The sequence below is a fragment of the Centruroides sculpturatus genome, unplaced genomic scaffold (assembly GCF_000671375.1).
Source record: "Centruroides sculpturatus isolate CEXI.00-Female unplaced genomic scaffold, Cexi_2.0 scaffold801, whole genome shotgun sequence".
Taxonomy (NCBI): Eukaryota; Metazoa; Arthropoda; class Arachnida; order Scorpiones; family Buthidae; genus Centruroides; species Centruroides sculpturatus.
This window is the reverse complement of record NW_019385405.1, coordinates 290,945-308,902: the sequence shown is the minus strand read 5'-3', so window position 1 is coordinate 308,902 and position 17,958 is coordinate 290,945. Positions and strand designations below refer to the sequence as shown.

The 17,958-nt window shown below is 27.8% G+C and overlaps 1 protein-coding gene and 1 long non-coding RNA gene across 3 annotated transcripts in view; one reads left to right on the top strand and one right to left on the bottom strand.

The window, feature by feature from the left end:
- Nucleotides 1–16,251, bottom strand: part of LOC111638603 (actin cytoskeleton-regulatory complex protein PAN1-like) — a 56,237-nt gene extending 39,986 nt beyond the window's left edge. The window contains exon 1 of the mRNA XM_023384341.1: nt 16,129–16,251. Coding sequence (XP_023240109.1) covers nt 16,129–16,172 — 44 coding nt within the window. The 5' untranslated portion in view covers nt 16,173–16,251. The remainder of the gene's footprint in view (nt 1–16,128) is intronic.
- LOC111638604 lies at nt 7,594–8,481 on the top strand. Of its 2 annotated transcripts, none has more exons than XR_002758898.1 (3): nt 7,594–7,645; nt 8,009–8,106; nt 8,177–8,481. It is a non-coding gene; the product is annotated as an uncharacterized LOC111638604 (long non-coding RNA). The 2 variants fall into 2 exon arrangements; XR_002758897.1 differs by lacking the exon at nt 7,594–7,645 and adding an exon at nt 7,653–7,909 and having other exon boundaries at nt 8,009–8,104.
- Nucleotides 16,252–17,958: the final 1,707 nt, after the last annotated feature.

The following is a 17,958-nucleotide window of genomic DNA, read 5'->3' as shown; positions in this document are numbered from 1 at the left end:
CAAATTAACAGATTAATTGTAGTAGTAAAGTAATATATAAATTTCATTAACAAATCTCGTTCTTTTAAGGAATTTAGCAAATCAATGGAAAATTGGATTGGATTAGATTGATGGGATAAGGCAACCTAACACGTGGGCAATCTGCCAAGAGAGAGGTGCCTCCCGGGAGGACTTTCTATGGGAAAGTGGCCTCTATTTAGCAGTGGCGTGCCGTGACATTTGATGATAGGGAAGCTGTGTTCCTATAAGAAGCCGACATTCTGTCTTTAAATGTATTTTTAATAGATTATTTATCAGACGTACTTAATAAATAAACAAGTTCAATATAATTACCTCTGTTATTAGATCCAATACATTCCATATGCCCTCTAAATGCCAATTCTCGCTTTGATAAAAACATATCTATTTATTTAGATACTAGCAGACCCCGCCACGCATTGTTGTGGCTCAAAATGTATCTATTATAAATGTATAACACTTCCCCCGTGGGGGGAAATTATTCGAAAAATTTCTTCTTAGTGTACATTCTCTTGACATACCCTATTAAAACGCAATCAAAAACGCAAAAACCCGCATATAAAATAATATAATAGAAGCCAAGTTTTTCACGGTAAGCCTTAACCCTGTCCATCTCCCCCAGTGGGGGGAATTTCGACAAGTATAATATATAAGAACACGTGCGTATTCGAATGCAGCGTTGTGTCAAAATTTGAAAGGAATCGGTAGGAACAAACGAACATTACATTTTTATTTATATAAATAGATAGAAGATGATCCGCTTTAGTTCATGTTCACAGAAAAGCACAATGCCTCACAGAAAAGCAAACTTAGAGCGTCGTACTCGTAGCGCCATCTGTTGGACATAAAAGCCTTAACCTAGATTATATTTTTTAATTTATATGAATGTTTATCGGAATAATATACAGCCTATGTCCACCTTGAGGTTCCATTCTAAATATTGGTGAAAGAATTTTTGAAATCGAATGAGTAGTTTCGGAGATTACCTGCTGCAAACAAATTTACATACATACCGTACTTACAAACATTACCTCTTTATAATATTAGTATAGATAATATATCTATTAACCGTAGCTATCTCGTTATAATTTTCAATATTTATTTTATATTATTTACTAATGTTAAATTCTATTCCGCTTCGATTTCCAAATTGCTTCAAATACGAAAGAATCGACGATTTTTCGTGTCTTTTGCCAGCTAAATTGTCAAAGCCATTCTTATTCCACACACTCATTTCATTTGAAAATAGGCAAGCCAACAAAACAATTTTTGCATTTTTATGCATCTACAGAGCCATTTTATCGTGAAAATGTCGAACAATTTTTTTTATTGAAGTGTTTATATTTAACTTAGGCATTGGCCTTTCTCTTTTAATAATGTTTTCTTTTTCATTATATGATCTTGAGCCAAAACTTTTTTAAAATAAATTTTCAATATCGCAATTACATTCCGAATCGCTAGCCACGATATAAGGGCTAAAATTAAAAATAAAATTATAAAAACTTACCTTGGTGAAATAAAATGTGTGGTGGATATCCATACCTGGTACAAAACCTTCTTCAATTGTATGAATATACTTTTAAAGAAAATTATAATTAAATATAGCTTTGTAAAGAAACGTACATAAAAGTATAAAATATTCTTTACTCTTTAAATCTTAACCACTTAATCAAATAGCTCTCTACGAGTGGAATCAGAGATGGTCCTGTTAGGTGTGCGGTGCGTGCATGCACACAGGCTGCCAAATCCCGAGGGTGCCGATACCGGTTAACGTCAAATGTTTCTTTTGTCGCATCACTAGTATATCTCGAAGGACGCGACAGAGTTGTTGTAAATTTTAAACGTAAAAGTCTAAGTATAGCTGTAAAAAAGTCACCATAGCTGTAAAAGTCTAAATATGTTAAACTTAATAGATTGTCCGTCGTTTGTTTTCTAATTAATTCGTTTTAGGACCAGGTGTTGTCCACGGAAATTTCCAAAATTTACAACTTTTCGGTCACTCTCGTTGAACTGGAAAAATGTCTGTCTTTATTACATCTAATATTTCGAAGAAATCACTCCCACTGTACTCGGCTAAAGATTGGTTCGGTTAGGCTTTTGTTTAAGTAAAATTTCGGCTCTTTCATCAGGGTTTTGTTTAAGTCCCAATTCCCTAATCGCTTAATTATTTAACTACTTCATAAGTAGAAATAAGTCGAAACCGGTTACTTTGTACTGGAATATTTGTAGTCTCGGGAAAAAGTGGAAAGACAAATTTTTATGACAAACGGATACATAAATCGTAAATTTAAGGAAAATAAATTCTAGAGCTTTTTCTGTACCTCGTGCATCTCTCTCATTCATTAAATTTAGTTGTAAATGATGCTGTCAAAGTAACAGTTAATTTTTTAACATTATACAAGAATTGTACACGTTTTTTTCTACATCCCCTTAAAGATGGGATGTACGAAATCGTAATATCACTGGTTTAACATCGAAATCCGTGAGTAATATAAAATCGGAGAGCGGAATAAATATATCAAATATTTTAATGGATTTTTTAAACTCCTGTCAACTATACAGAACTATCGTAAAAACATACCAGTAAATTCTTATCGGTTGGGTTAAGTTATAAATCTACTCGTTATTCACGTAATCGAAATATCTAGTGGGCAGGCGGCTAACAGCCCAGAACCGGTCCTTGATAGAATTGGAATCTTTATATGTGTGCAGCTTTCACCCAAGGTCGTAGGCTTCCACCGGCTAAACCGGGTGAGGTTGGTGCTCTGTAAAGCGCATGCGCAAATCTGGCTTTTCGTAATCTGAAAATACAGGAGATTCCACTCCGCCACTAATATTCTAATATACAATAGCAATTTTTTTTTCCACGTGTAGTATAGAAATTTGTAATAAGATACATAATGCGCTTATAATAAAATATTGTGCGATTATTTTCATATAATTAAAATTAATATGTACTGTATTTATTTTTTAGAAAATACAAGGGAAGCGGCGCATTCACCGCTTCTAATGACGGTACGCCACTGCTATTTAGGTATTAGACACGTGAAGAAAACCCGGAAAACTCCACGTGGCCAGCCAGTTGGTCAGGCGCGAACCCAGGACCGATTGTGTTCAGTTGTTTTATCCATTCGTCCACATCAACAAAAATTACTAATATTTATCAATACATGCAGAAATAACTATATTAGAAGAGCAAATTTAGCTCAATGTTATGTTTCTACACCATATTATTGATTGGTATGTTATATAAACTTGAGAATGTTATATAATTCAATTCTGATTATATAAAATAAGTTATATAAGGAGTATTGAGAATGTGGTTTCTCCGGTGCATCTTTAATTAATAATGTGGCTGATATTGCAATCATGTTATGAACTATTGGATACAATCAACTTTGAAATTAGTCAACTTTGACTCAAGTTTAAATTACAAAAATTCACGGATTCTAGTGAAAATTTTATAATATATTTATAAATTTTTATTTTTATTTAATGATATGTAAGGTTTAAACAGTTTCTAAGAGTTATAAGATCTGTTTTCATATAATTACAAAAAGAAAAAAAAAATTGAGAAATGTCATTTAAATTTAACAAGATTATACTTAACTTCAGAATATAAATAACTCACCCATAATACTCTTGTAAACATTAGTAAATTCATTCAGGTAGAACTTATATAAAACAGCACTATTTTCAAATAAGGTTTGAAGACCGTATCTAAATTAATTTAATTTTTTTTCGAAATAAATTTTAAAAGTACAATATTTTAATTTTATATATTTTTAAAAAGAAGAAAACGATCGTTTCCTTTAAATTAGAAAAATTGGAAATTAAAAAAATAATAATAATCTGTCATAGGTAGCGAGCGGATCCAGAAGAACCCAAAGAGGAACAGACTAATTCAAAAATTTTAAATATTTGAATAATTAATAAGTACCATTAGCATGTGCAAGACGGTTGTATTGAGGATGGTCCGATAAACCACATTTTTTCGAACAAAAACTTTAATAATTAAAGACACAAAAGAATTATTATTTTGTGTTAATGAAGAGCTTAAGCCTATATCCTCAGTGGATTCCCCTGTCTGTCATTGCTACATATATGCAATATGTCTAAAGTTTAGATTTCTGGATTTCGAAAGTGACTACAGGTATCTTCAAAGCTTCATTCAATTGAAACCGTAAAACTGACTGAAAGTAATTTTCAATTCAAAGTTAATTACAGCATTTAAAATAAAATTTAGGTTAATAGGCGTCATTAAACTTGATAATGAGCAATAGTTTTCACTTAAGATATTTCAATTGCTATACATTGAAGAATAAATAACATTATGAACTCTGGACAGGTTACTATTTTGTATTCATCTAATTATTTCTAATTTTATTAATTGTATTTAATTAACATTTTCAATATTTTTACTTTAAAAAGTATTAAAAGTTCATCTCGATTAGTTTAAATAATCTATATCATTTAATTTTACATATTATAAATACAAAATAATATACAATTAAGTACAATAGAATACAAAATACAATTTAAAAGAAATTTTAATGCATAGGTTATATTTCATGTATTTGTATGTTAGCCTCATTTTTATAAAATTCTATTTTAATTATATAAATGTAAAAACAATAAAGTATATGTGCTTATTAATATAAAATTTTGATGAATTAATATTATAGAATGTATGTGTTTAATAGGACAATAAATCGATGAATTGATTAAAATTATATTTAAATTAAATTTAAATAAAACGATGGTGAATAGGGTTATAAATCAAATAAAAACAAGTGTCTATTAAAAGCATTACATACAGTACATATACACAGTCAAATCGTTAATAACGGCCAGATCTAAGCGACGGCCATCTTTTCAGAAACGTTTCTTCTTAAAATGAATAAAAATAACTTCCAAATAACGACCATTTTTTTATATTCCCATCAGTGGCCGTTGTTCGGAAGTTTGATTATAAATGCAAAATGCCTTTTATAATTTCTAAGATATGTTTACAGCATCTTAAAAACATTTCAGTGTTAATCATATAGTTAATTCGTGGAAAAACTTTGAATAATTGAATTTTTAATAATAAATAATAACTAAAATGAATATTTTCGAAAACGTGACGGGAATCCTATTGTACACCATAAACAATTTTTTCTTAAAAGATTTTTTCTTTAGAAACATGCATGCATTATAAAGTGAATTTATGTTTTGAGTATTATAAACAAGTCATCCATCCGGATCTTTCGTGCTTTCATGAATATATTAAATATTGTCATTCATGTTTCATTTAGGCTATAGTAATTTTAATATATTTAAATAATATTTTAAAAACTAATATCGGTCAACGATTCTTTTTCTTTCTTTTTACGTTTCACTGTATTAAAATAAATACTGTCTCCAAAATATAGACGATTTATTAATATTTATTCATGTGTTCCTATTTAAAATAGTTTAAAATTTATATGTACTGCATTTTAATTTAATATACATCGAAAATACTCCAAATAAATGAATATAATGGAAAATCCCAACATTTTTAATGCTGAAGATATATTCACATGATTTTAACTGAAAAAAGGCTAATATCAAACGAAGAGCCCAATTCCTTCATTGGACTATTCAAGCTAAATGATTACTATGCAATTTGGCAGGAGACAGGGCGCCAGACCGCCTCAGTTAGTAGTTATCACCTTGAGCTTTTTTCATACAATAAATACAACTAGGTTGGATTGTTAAGTAAACGTTCTAAAAATAAATTCTTTTACAATGAAATTATTTTATCAATTAGAAAAATAAAGGGGAAGTAATGTCAAATAATTACTAAATTAAATCCGAAAATATCTCAAAACTTTCTCATTTCCTCAATAAGCATTGTCTTAACTTTCATGTTATTTTGGCTATACGTTTTGGTTATACTTTACTCTTCGTATATATTATCAATTCATAGAATTCAAAAATAAAAAAGTGTTTAAAAAATTGATTGATTCGCCGTATTTTCTTGCTTTTATCGACATTTCCCTAAAAACCTGTTTTTGAGTCATTCGTTCGAATTGATACTTTTAATTAACCTATATATTAAAGGCGGTTTGAAGCATTTTTTAAAAGTAGTTTTCGAATCAAATTCATTCTTGATTATTATGATGCTATCAGATAGAATTTATTAAAACCCGAAGAGTTCTTTGAACTCCACTTATTAGCGCTTATCCAGTTCCAAGTTGTGAGTCAGCCAAGAGCCATTGGTCGTAAGAATGAATCCGGAAGGTCATTGCCATCCGAGTGCACCGAAGTTGTCAAACTTCTATCAACATCCAGCTAAGGCAGTCTTAAAAATCCACGTGGTTGCTTATTTAAAAATCTTTCACGCCTTATGAATTTTCTTTAAATATTAAAATTTATTTTTTTTCTCGATATTACTTTAATTTAATACGAAAAAGTTTTTCTTTCTTTCGTACACACTATTAAATTTAACATTTAAATTAAATTGGCATGTAAAATTTTAAATTTCTAGATTATTTCTTATTATAAACTAATTTGAATCTATGAATTAAATTTAAAACAATATTAAAATGTTTTTTTCAAATACATATTATAATTTATTAATACTATATTATGTAAGATAAGAAATAATATGAAACTATATTCCGAGTTTTTAAAATATTTGAAAAATAATAATTTCAATTCTTTTCATTAATTAAAAAAATCGTAATTTTAAAATTCAATAATATACAATTAATATTATAATCACTCTATATAATATTAATTACTACTGTACAATTCATTCTTTATCTTTTTCATTAAATTATTTTATTTAATATTATCCAATAAAATGATTTTTAAATTTAAAAAACATTCTTAAAAATTAACAAAGCGCCATCTGTTATCAAATTCATAAATTTTAAATGGTTAATATTTTCCTCGATCTTATAAAATTTTTATAAATTATTATATAATAAGCATTTTAAGTCTAAATAATTTATTTGAAATTAAAAAAATTTAGTGATTCGGATAAAGAATTTTGGTAATTTTTAAAAATTATATCCTTAAAATCGTTGCCAAGCACACAAATAGTTAAATAAATTTAAAAATAATGTAATTAACAATTTAAAAATTATTATTATTTAACATTAATCATTTAAAAGTATTAATACATTTGTCACAGATTAAAATGATGTAGTACAAACGACATAAACAATATTTATTTCATTGTAAGATGCCGATGAGCATTTAAAATCATAAATCTTCGTATCTATTGTTAAGTTGTCATAAAAATCGAAGTTGGTGACGTAAAAATTGTTATTGCCGGTCATTAACGTATTCGATATCATTGATCACCAACAATAAATTTGTTAATCGTGAATGACTATTGTTTATTCACGTCTCGATTTTAAATAATGAAAAAAAAAATCAACGACGTTAATTACTTCCGATATTAGACGCCATTCGAGTAATATAAAAATAGAAATACGCAAATGTGAACTTTGTAATTTTGTTTAGCGATAATCTAGTTCAAGTAAATTTGCATATTTCCAAAGAAATGATTGCGGCAACTTTATAAATATAGGACCTACACGACTACAGTCATTTTTCAATTGAAAAAGGAACATAAAAAATTGTTAAGAAGGTCAGACATGTAAAAATTCTAGATTTTATAGCTAAAAGCAATGTGAAAAAAAATTGTATCGAATTTTCATATTTAGAGTAATACTTTTTCCAAATTTTTTTGAGATTAGCCTATTTAAAGTATTTATTTTATCCAATGGCAGTTGGTTTTGTTAAGTACATTATACTTAGTCGGTGTCCTATTCTTAAAATGGATACACCTCTCCGTGAGATAATCACGATTACCGCATTAAAATCAAAGTTAGGTCAAGTTCGCATTATCAATGTAATAAACACTTAATTATCTGTTTGGGATCGATAATTATCGCATCTTCCCATGTAAGCTGAATAATTTACAGACCTATATTTAACAAAAATATTTCAGATTGTTGTGGAGATTACTCAGTGCTGCTGTAATTCTCACCTTTAACCATTTCCTTGTTACGCACCTTTCGGGTTATAAAGGAATGACATCCGCGAGGTGTGTTGTCACTTCCGTTTGTACAAGATATCAAGAATTTTAAAATAATTCCCTCTTTTGTCATATTTTTAGTTCTAAATTTTAAAAGCTCGGGGCACGAGAAAAATGAGGTTGAAGTATTTTAGAGGAAGAAGAACGTTCGTGGTTTATAAGTCGTCAACGTTAACCTACAATTCTTAACCAACACCTTAAAGGCTTAAACGTGAACCTAAATTGTCTAGACCTGATATAAAAGAAGTAACAATGGCCGAGAATTTTTTCCTGCAATCAAATTTTAAAATAAACTTTGACAGTTCTTTCGGTCTAGGTTATTTGTTTACATATTTAGCACGTAGCAGAGGATAGTGCAACGTTTTAAAAGGTTACGAGATGATATAAAAAGCAAATTATAAGTTTTATGAGATTGTTAGACTAAATATAAAGAATAAAATTATTATATTATATAGGAATCTCGTGTTATATATTTAAATCGGAGTAAAATATTTTTTTAAATTTGTAATTTTATGATAAACAAAGTACTTATTATGCCGAATAGCTTTATCTTAAATTCTGACCTTACTATAAAATAATATTACAAACTATAATAATAAACAGAAAAAATTTATGACGTCGATTTTTAAATTGTAAATTATAAATTTCCAATAAAAGTATGTAAATGGGTCATCTGTAATCTATTTATCGAACTTTAATTATAAGCTACTGTTTTAATAATAGAATTTGTTTCAGAAGAAACTTATCCTTATATAATTGTAAACTGTTGTAACATATTGATATCGCATTGATCTATATAGATATTATGAATAAATTATATATGTATATTGTTTTTACTAATTATGAATGATGAATAAATGATCATTTAAGTTTAAACTATGAAAAATTATAACTTATAATGCATTGAATTGGATTGAAGGAATAAGGCAATGAAACATATGGGCAGTCTATTAAGGGGGTACCTCCCGGAAAATTTCTATGAAAAACTGGCTCCCAGTTAGGTATTATACACGTGAAGAAAACCCGGAAAACTCCCGTCTGTTAGTGTTTAGTGGTGTTATCTACTTGGTTAATGGTGAGCATAACGTAACGAATGTGACTGTTTTTATAATATACGAATTATTAAAAAGCGCGTTTCGATTCATCATACAAAAAGTAATTTTTAGTATCTTCACAGAANTTATTTATTATTTTTTGTAATTTTTATCGGATCGTTTGCGTTTTAATTTCTGATTAAAATAATAAACTAACTAATTACGATTAAAAATAGAAACAATTCACTGCCATAAATATTTGTTGAGATTACTTTTTTTTTAATTTTCTTATGCATGGCCAAGCATGAGATGAATTTACATTCCAGAAAGAAAATAATTTCTACTATTTTTAAAATTATATTTGCTTTTCAATACAATAATTCCTTGTCCAGATAGTTCCTTGTCTTTGTTGATTTTTCTGACGTTTTTATTTACATAAAGTAAACATGAAATAAATTTCAAAGCACCGAAGTAGTTGGATTTTAAATAGAAACCGTGAACTTGACGTATTTCGATGCTAATCAACACTTTTTTTTTGTAATAAATTTTGTAACGAAGTGAATCGATTTAACATAGAAAACAAGAAAGCATTAAAAATTTAATTCTTTCGTTTTTTTTGTTATTTTGTTTTTTCCTCTTCCTGCTGAGACGTTGCCTTTCGGAAAGGCAACTTAGGCCAGTAGTTCGATATTCCTTCGGGGCTCAATGTGTACTTCCTATCCTGAAGATCGATTTAATAGTTTTATATACAAGGCCATAAAATGATCCTAGATGTAGGTCGAATTTTTGAGAAAAAAATATAATATTTGTATTTTTTCTAGTTAATTATTATCTACTTACTGTTTTGATAGTAATATAACAATCCTCTCTTTCTTACTAGGCTGTATTCAATGCAAGAAAAAAACTGTAATATTTGTAATTTATTTTTTAAGTAAAATTAATATTAATTAAAGACTAGGTAGCACGTATACAAGGCGCATCTCTTTTACGATTATAAATATTTAAATCATTAATCTGTTGGGGTAACATTTATACAAATATTCATATTATATTTCATTTCATAAATTTCGAGCACTAAAAGATAAGAATTAAAAATTTGTTTGATGAATTAATTTTAACTATTGATATTTAAAGGATCCGCTGACAGAATTATAAACTTAATTGACCAGAGAAGACTTGTTATAAAAGATATAGCCCTGTATATATCTGTTATGTTTAAAAAATTTCACAATACCTTGATTTTAAATATAAATTTGTTTGCGGTACGATTATAAAGATTATAATAAATTTTATATTTCCAACTTTAAAACTTAAATTTTGTTTAAATTTATAAAAAAAAAATGCGTGTAACTTTAAAACGTATAAGTATCAAAATGTGAGAAAATCTCTTAGGTGAAGTTGGTTATTCAACCATAATTTGCAGCATGATTTATGTTCGTTATTTTTAAATAGAAGATTATTAATACAACTCTAACCGATTGATTTAAATACTTCTCTTTCTCTTATGGTCCGAGCTCACGAAGTGAATCTTTGAAACCACCAAATGCATAGAAAATAGTCACGAGATTCATCTCAGCGTGACTGGAGACTGAATACACCGATTATACGGTCGGCGACTACATGCTGATCCGAGAGAACGATTTCGAAAGTGAAAATTCCAAGTTTTGTCAAAAGGAAGTCTAACTACTCTGACACGCGATCGAAGTATAAACAATTTCTCTGAAATAGTAGAAAATTTTTCGGAAGAATTATCAAAGTATCCGACTTTTCCTGCTTTAATAAAGTTACATTCCATTAATTTTCCAAAAGCAATATTCGTACAAAGCAATCAATTTGTATAGTATTATAATAAATCTATAAATGCAAGATAATAAGCGTGTAATTTATTTAATGTAAACTTTATTTTACTTATTCAATCCACATAAAAGTTACAGCATATTTTATAATGAACTTAGATCTATGTAATCGTATTAAATTTAAATTTAAAATGTTTTTATTGATATTCTCTATTAGTAAATAATGGCTTTAATGTTATACCGAATTGATAAGCTACAGAAAAAAAAAAAAAATCTTACGTTAGACAAAATTGCTACTTTACAATTCGGTGGATCTGCTAAAATTACAAATTTTTTAACGGGAAAGTCTTGTAATGACAAAAATCGCATTTCGAAGCTATTAAATAAATGGTTGATTGCACACAATGACAAGATCGTTAGTAATCAAATGTTATTTGTCTCTGCGAGTTATGGATCATTGCCGTGTAACAACTTGACCCAATACAGATTACAAGCTCGAGAAGCATTATTTTCTACGGATAGAGGATGATTCAAATAGGAAAAGTAAATGTAAATGCATTCATCTCCTCTTTAAGTTTTCGCTTTTCATAAATTACATACATGTGGACAAATCACGGATGAATGAAAAATTCCATAAATTAAAAGTGAAATTAGAAAAACCATTCAAAGATAAGCTCGTATGTAAAATGTATATTTATATGCCTATTTTTAAGGTATATCTGAGCTACTCGATATAATTGCATGCATCCATCACACGGTAATTACGTGATCATAATTGCGATAAATTCAATGATACATTTGACATCAAAGCATTTTTAAAAGTAGGAAGTGTGTATATGGATTTATTTATAAGCATGTCTAATAAGTTTATATAAAGAATAAGTGTGATAATATTAATCAATGATAATTTAAAAAAAAAACAGGAAGTGTCGTGACAAAACAGAATGATGATCGATGACTTGATGTAAAAAATTTTGAGTTAGTAACACAAAACGAAATGTCGAGAGTTTCTTTTGATTTATAATTAATCATTAATAAACAAGATTTTATTTTGAGTACACGTAAAATTTAGTTTACATTGTTTTAAAAACTCTGATACAAATTCTAAAGAAAAACTTATTCCTTGTAGACAGAGCCAAATTATCTATCAAGCAAAACATGCAACTACATAGGGCCTATAACGTGCGAACTTTTTCTCTTCATCTTTAAAATAACTAGTTTTCTTTTATCGCTATATAATAATAGTAATAATAATAATAGTAGTAGGCGTGTTTCTTACAATGCTTTAAAATAGTTGAAAAGTGTAAGTATCTATTACGCAAGGGCCCACGAGTCTTGAATGCATAGGTCCTACAAGTTTCTTTATCCGATTCTGCTTCTATATGAATTTTAATATAAATTTTTTTCAATTTTTTGGTAAAATATTTTATTTATATATTTTCAGTAAGCAGTAAAAAATGAAAAAGTTGAGTGTAATTGTCAGATAAGTCTCCATGCTGACTGCTGTTCATTGATAACTTAAATTATGAGCTCAGTCATTCGGTCGCTCTCTAACTAAAGATACTATAACTAATGATTACTTATTTATATAAATATTTATATAGGTAGAATAGAAAACTATCATTTAATAAATAACTGTGCTACTTGACACGAAATGTCAACTAGATTATTGTCAATAGGCCAAAAAATGTAAATGGTTGTTTTCTTAGTAGAATAAATTGTTATTGTTTAGCACTTATAACGTTAAGCATCCATTGAAATTTTTTTAAGGATATATGTGCCAAAGTGTTTATAACAAGGAAGTGATATTGTATACGAGAGCGTGTTCTTCTCTAAAGGAAACTTTTAATACGAATAGCAATCTGAATATTGATTAAGGATCAGTAACTTGATACGGGACACCTAACTTAATTAATATTTTAGTCAGTAGAATATGTTTGTATGTATTATATATATAAATGCGCTTATCTATCTATATTTATATATAACCAACTGAGTTTGATTCAACATGCTCTAATAAATTTTTAATATTATTCAGCTTTTGTACTTATTTACATTGTATTGCTATGAATTACTTTCCAGGAAACCACTTATTAGAATAAATTTTATCATAAATAATTCAAAAAAATTTTTATATGCGTGTGTATCTGTGTTTATATATAAATATATAAGTTAATTTATACATACAAATCTAATTTATATTTAAAATAAATAATTTGTTTCAGTATGAGTTTGATTAAATATGTTTGAGTGAAAAAGGTCAAATATATTAATTATAAAACCAGGAAATAACAATCAATAGCAACGATTGTGTCAATGAGTTATGCATAGAAATTTCTCCTGCATAAAACAAAAGTACGAATAAAGTTCTAAGAACTAGATAATATCAGGGAAGAGAATACGGTTGATAGGGTTTGAAGGTGCTAGCACTTACAGACGCAACGTTGCGTAAACATTTTTCAGATTATATGACTTGTTCTTCTCGATTCACTAATTCTAATAAACTTATAGAAGAGAATCTACAACACACTATCTATTTCTCCGGAAAAGAAGGAAAGCAACGAAAATCTGTTAAAGGTCTCGAAAGAGGATAAAATCAGATCAAACAAAGATATATTCAAAGTGCCGACATTAAACACACACGTGGAAAAATTGTTTAGTGGGACAACAATGTATATGATTGACCTTATTTCCGTATCTCGTCAGTCTAATATATATCTCTTCTTTAACTCTTGACCCTGAACAGTGAATGAACATCTGTCCTACAAAGTGAATCACCTATCGTTTGACTCTATTATTGAGTTGATCGACTCTCAGACAAAGAAACCAATGCACATCGCTGCCCCAATTAAAGTTTAACACAAAAATTTCGCAATCGTTCGTGTTTGATTGTAACAATTTTAAGAAATTTGAGCTGGAATTTGATACAGCAGACCGGAGAGAAAATCCACTTTGACTCTAGCATTTTTTAAATTCAAATATATAGGCTATACATAGGTCTATATAATTTTTTCGGCTTTAGTTTGGCATGTACATCAAGACCCAAGCACTTGCATTGATTTTAGCGTTAACGTAAGTGCTTGGTAAATATTTTTTAAATATAAGATAGGCTATAATCGACATGAAATGACAATCTACTTGAATTTTTTATTATTTTTATTTTATCATATTTATTATATGAAATATGGAATATTTTGCAAACGTATTTATTATAGATTGTCTACTTTAATTGATTTTAATATAAATAACCATCTTAAAATTAATTGAAAAAAATGCAAATTTCTTTTTAATAATAATAACTATAATTTTAGTTACAAATCTTTTTATTGTTACACATTAAATTATAAAACCATAACAGAATAAAAATTGTTTTATAAAAATTAAATACGTATTATTTAGATCAATAATTTTTTTTAAAAAAGTATTAAAAGATTAAGTATTTATACATAAATAAATAATATATAATTATAATATAACAGNAATATATAATCTTCATATATTATTTATTTATGTATAAATAATATATAAAGGCTTAGTCATAATTAATTAAAATACGATTAGTAGCATCTAAACATAATTTTAAGTAATTATAATTATGCCTTTTATATTATTTATTTAAAATTGTGTATAAATATTTGATTTGAATAAAAATACTTAAAAGGTTTAAGGTTTAAGCATTTAGGAATTAAAGTAATTAATTCTTAACATTTAAATTGATAGCATGGTTGTGCTGAAGTTAAAACATTTTATTTGATAATTTATAATAATTCAAGTGATATTTGTAATGAGAATCGTACTGTTAATCGGATCAGCTTAATCTACATAGGAGTTAATGTTTTCAGAACGTCTTTGATTTCTCTTTTAAACCCATTTTGAGCAATCTGGTTATACAGGAGAATGCTCAATAAATCTAAATAAAAATAGAAAACATATAATAAATTGAATATATCCTATTAGGAGTGTATTCCGAGAAACAAAATAGATCTGATATGTAATGAGATTAATTTATTGTCTAATTTATTCATAATTGATTAAAAAAGAAGAATTCTACAAAATTTTCTAGTTTAATACATTTAAAAATATTTAAATCGTGGTTTGCTTACTTTCAAAATGGCCAATGTTTAATCGATTATGCCTTAATATATTTAAAAATTGATATTTTATTACTCATTGTAAAATGAAAAATTCTAATCAAAATGTCCTATTATACCTTCAAAAATTCATGTTACATATTCGTGGATATTTGAGCGATAAGTTTAAAAAATCTTTGTTAAAAAATAATATTTATATTTGATTTTTTGCTCTTTAGAAGACTGTTTTCTATAAACACCCATTTCTGACTCATCTGAAGTGTCGTAAAATTATTATCCCACCATTAACTTTAGATTTCGACATATAAAGCCTACATATTTACTCTCCGTATAAAACGCCTATTAAAATTTAAAGTCAATTTATTATAGTTTAACCACCATAAATGATATAAACTCCACGATGGTCCTGTCAATTACAGTTCCATTGGACATTTCGATTCCGTGTTTGAAAACCATTAGAACACTTCGTTTGGACATATATCCGGTGAATAAATACCACATCCTTGTGGCAAGTGAAGTAAACACGGTAGGTTAACCAACCTTCTCCAGCAAAACTTCTTTAGATCAATGTCCCTGAATCAGCAGGTGGAAGCCACTATTCTATTTATCCCTAAAAGTTTTCAACATCACATACTTTTGTTGTTTATGGAATCGTGTTTTTTATTACTTTTAATAAGGAATAACAATTATTTTCGTATTTATGTATGTATAACATTAACTTTTTCGTATTAAACATCCAATCGATTCAAAATAATTCTGTACGAAAATCGTATTACAGTAGTTATATTGTGTAAATATCACTTTAAAATTTAAATTAATGTTCTTACATATTATACTTGATACTTAATTACACTGTAGGCTATATAAAATGACTCGTTTTATATTTAACTTATTTGTTAACGTGTTTAAATGTAATTTAATTTTCTATAAAATTAGTTAAATATATAAAAATATTCTGTTCTGTAAGTTAAAGACATAAAGTAAGACATCTCACCGAAACGAATCGTAGGAAAGTACGTTTACAATCGAAGACGAAACTATAATACGTATATTATTTGCCTTAAAATAGCGTTAATTCACGAAGCCATAGAAAATTGAAATCAAATACTCACTGGTAATCGTTTCCATCTTGATCTAGGAAGGCTTCTTGCACCATAGTAAGAATAATCAAGCACACATCACCAGAGAAAGTTTAGCAGAAGCGGCACTCGGCTCGCTAACCGTCTTATGCAGCCACAGTAGTGAAACGAGTCGATAGAGTTGCCTTGCAAGGCTGGGAGTTGCCCACTGAAAATACCTGTCGTCGTTCATCTAGCGCGGCTGCGGTTAAAGGTGTAAGACCTGAGGGCAAACGGAAGATCTATTATTTCTCTCTAAAATATAAAATTCTTAAAATAACATTTTATATTTGCGAAAAATATTTATTAGAAAAGGCTTAATTAATATTTATTTATTTATTTATTATTATTTTTTGTAATTTTTATCGGATCGTTTGCGTTTTAATTTCTGATTAAAATAATAAACTAACTAATTACGATTAAAAATAGAAACAATTCACTGCCATAAATATTTGTTGAGATTACTTTTTTTTTAATTTTCTTATGCATGGCCAAGCATGAGATGAATTTACATTCCAGAAAGAAAATAATTTCTACTATTTTTAAAATTATATTTGCTTTTCAATACAATAATTCCTTGTCCAGATAGTTCCTTGTCTTTGTTGATTTTTCTGACGTTTTTATTTACATAAAGTAAACATGAAATAAATTTCAAAGCACCGAAGTAGTTGGATTTTAAATAGAAACCGTGAACTTGACGTATTTCGATGCTAATCAACACTTTTTTTTTGTAATAAATTTTGTAACGAAGTGAATCGATTTAACATAGAAAACAAGAAAGCATTAAAAATTTAATTCTTTCGTTTTTTTTTTTGTTATTTTGTTTTTTCCTCTTCCTGCTGAGACGTTGCCTTTCGGAAAGGCAACTTAGGCCAGTAGTTCGATATTCCTTCGGGGCTCAATGTGTACTTCCTATCCTGAAGATCGATTTAATAGTTTTATATACAAGGCCATAAAATGATCCTAGATGTAGGTCGAATTTTTGAGAAAAAAATATAATATTTGTATTTTTTCTAGTTAATTATTATCTACTTACTGTTTTGATAGTAATATAACAATCCTCTCTTTCTTACTAGGCTGTATTCAATGCAAGAAAAAAACTGTAATATTTGTAATTTATTTTTTAAGTAAAATTAATATTAATTAGAGACTAGGTAGCACGTATACAAGGCGCATCTCTTTTACGATTATAAATATTTAAATCATTAATCTGTTGGGGGTGGTATGTCATTCAACTCAGTTTCTGCAAACAAATATAGAACCAGTCACCAGCATGTTGCAGTCAACGGTCATATCAACGCTCGACCTTGGACACTAGTCTGACGAGATTGTTCACGAACGTCATATTACGTAACGTTAACTAGTATAAAGTAAAGCTACTGTAATGGTTTATTATGATTTATGTGGCACGACCCATTTAAGATAGAGTTAAAACGACTAAACTCTTTAAGAATTAACCCGTTTTGTCATTTAAATAGAAGCATATTAATGAATACAGCTGAATTTTAAATCATTTTTGTGACTACTATTTGTTTCTTCATCGAAAAACAGTAAAAAACTCATATAATTCTTTTAATGTTCTAGTTAAATTATCAGATTTTTTATGAAATTTAGTTCATTTTAGTTATACATTTTATTTTTTTTTTAACACGGAAGCGTGGGAGAAGCTATTCCATTACAATTAAAGAATCAACTAAGTGTATCGAGGAGATAGAAAGTCTAAGAATTCCTTTACATATTAAAATCTAACTGCCAGTCGAGACAATAACCACGTTGAAAATTTGAAATGACGATTAGATAAACATACATTAAATAGGTAATAAG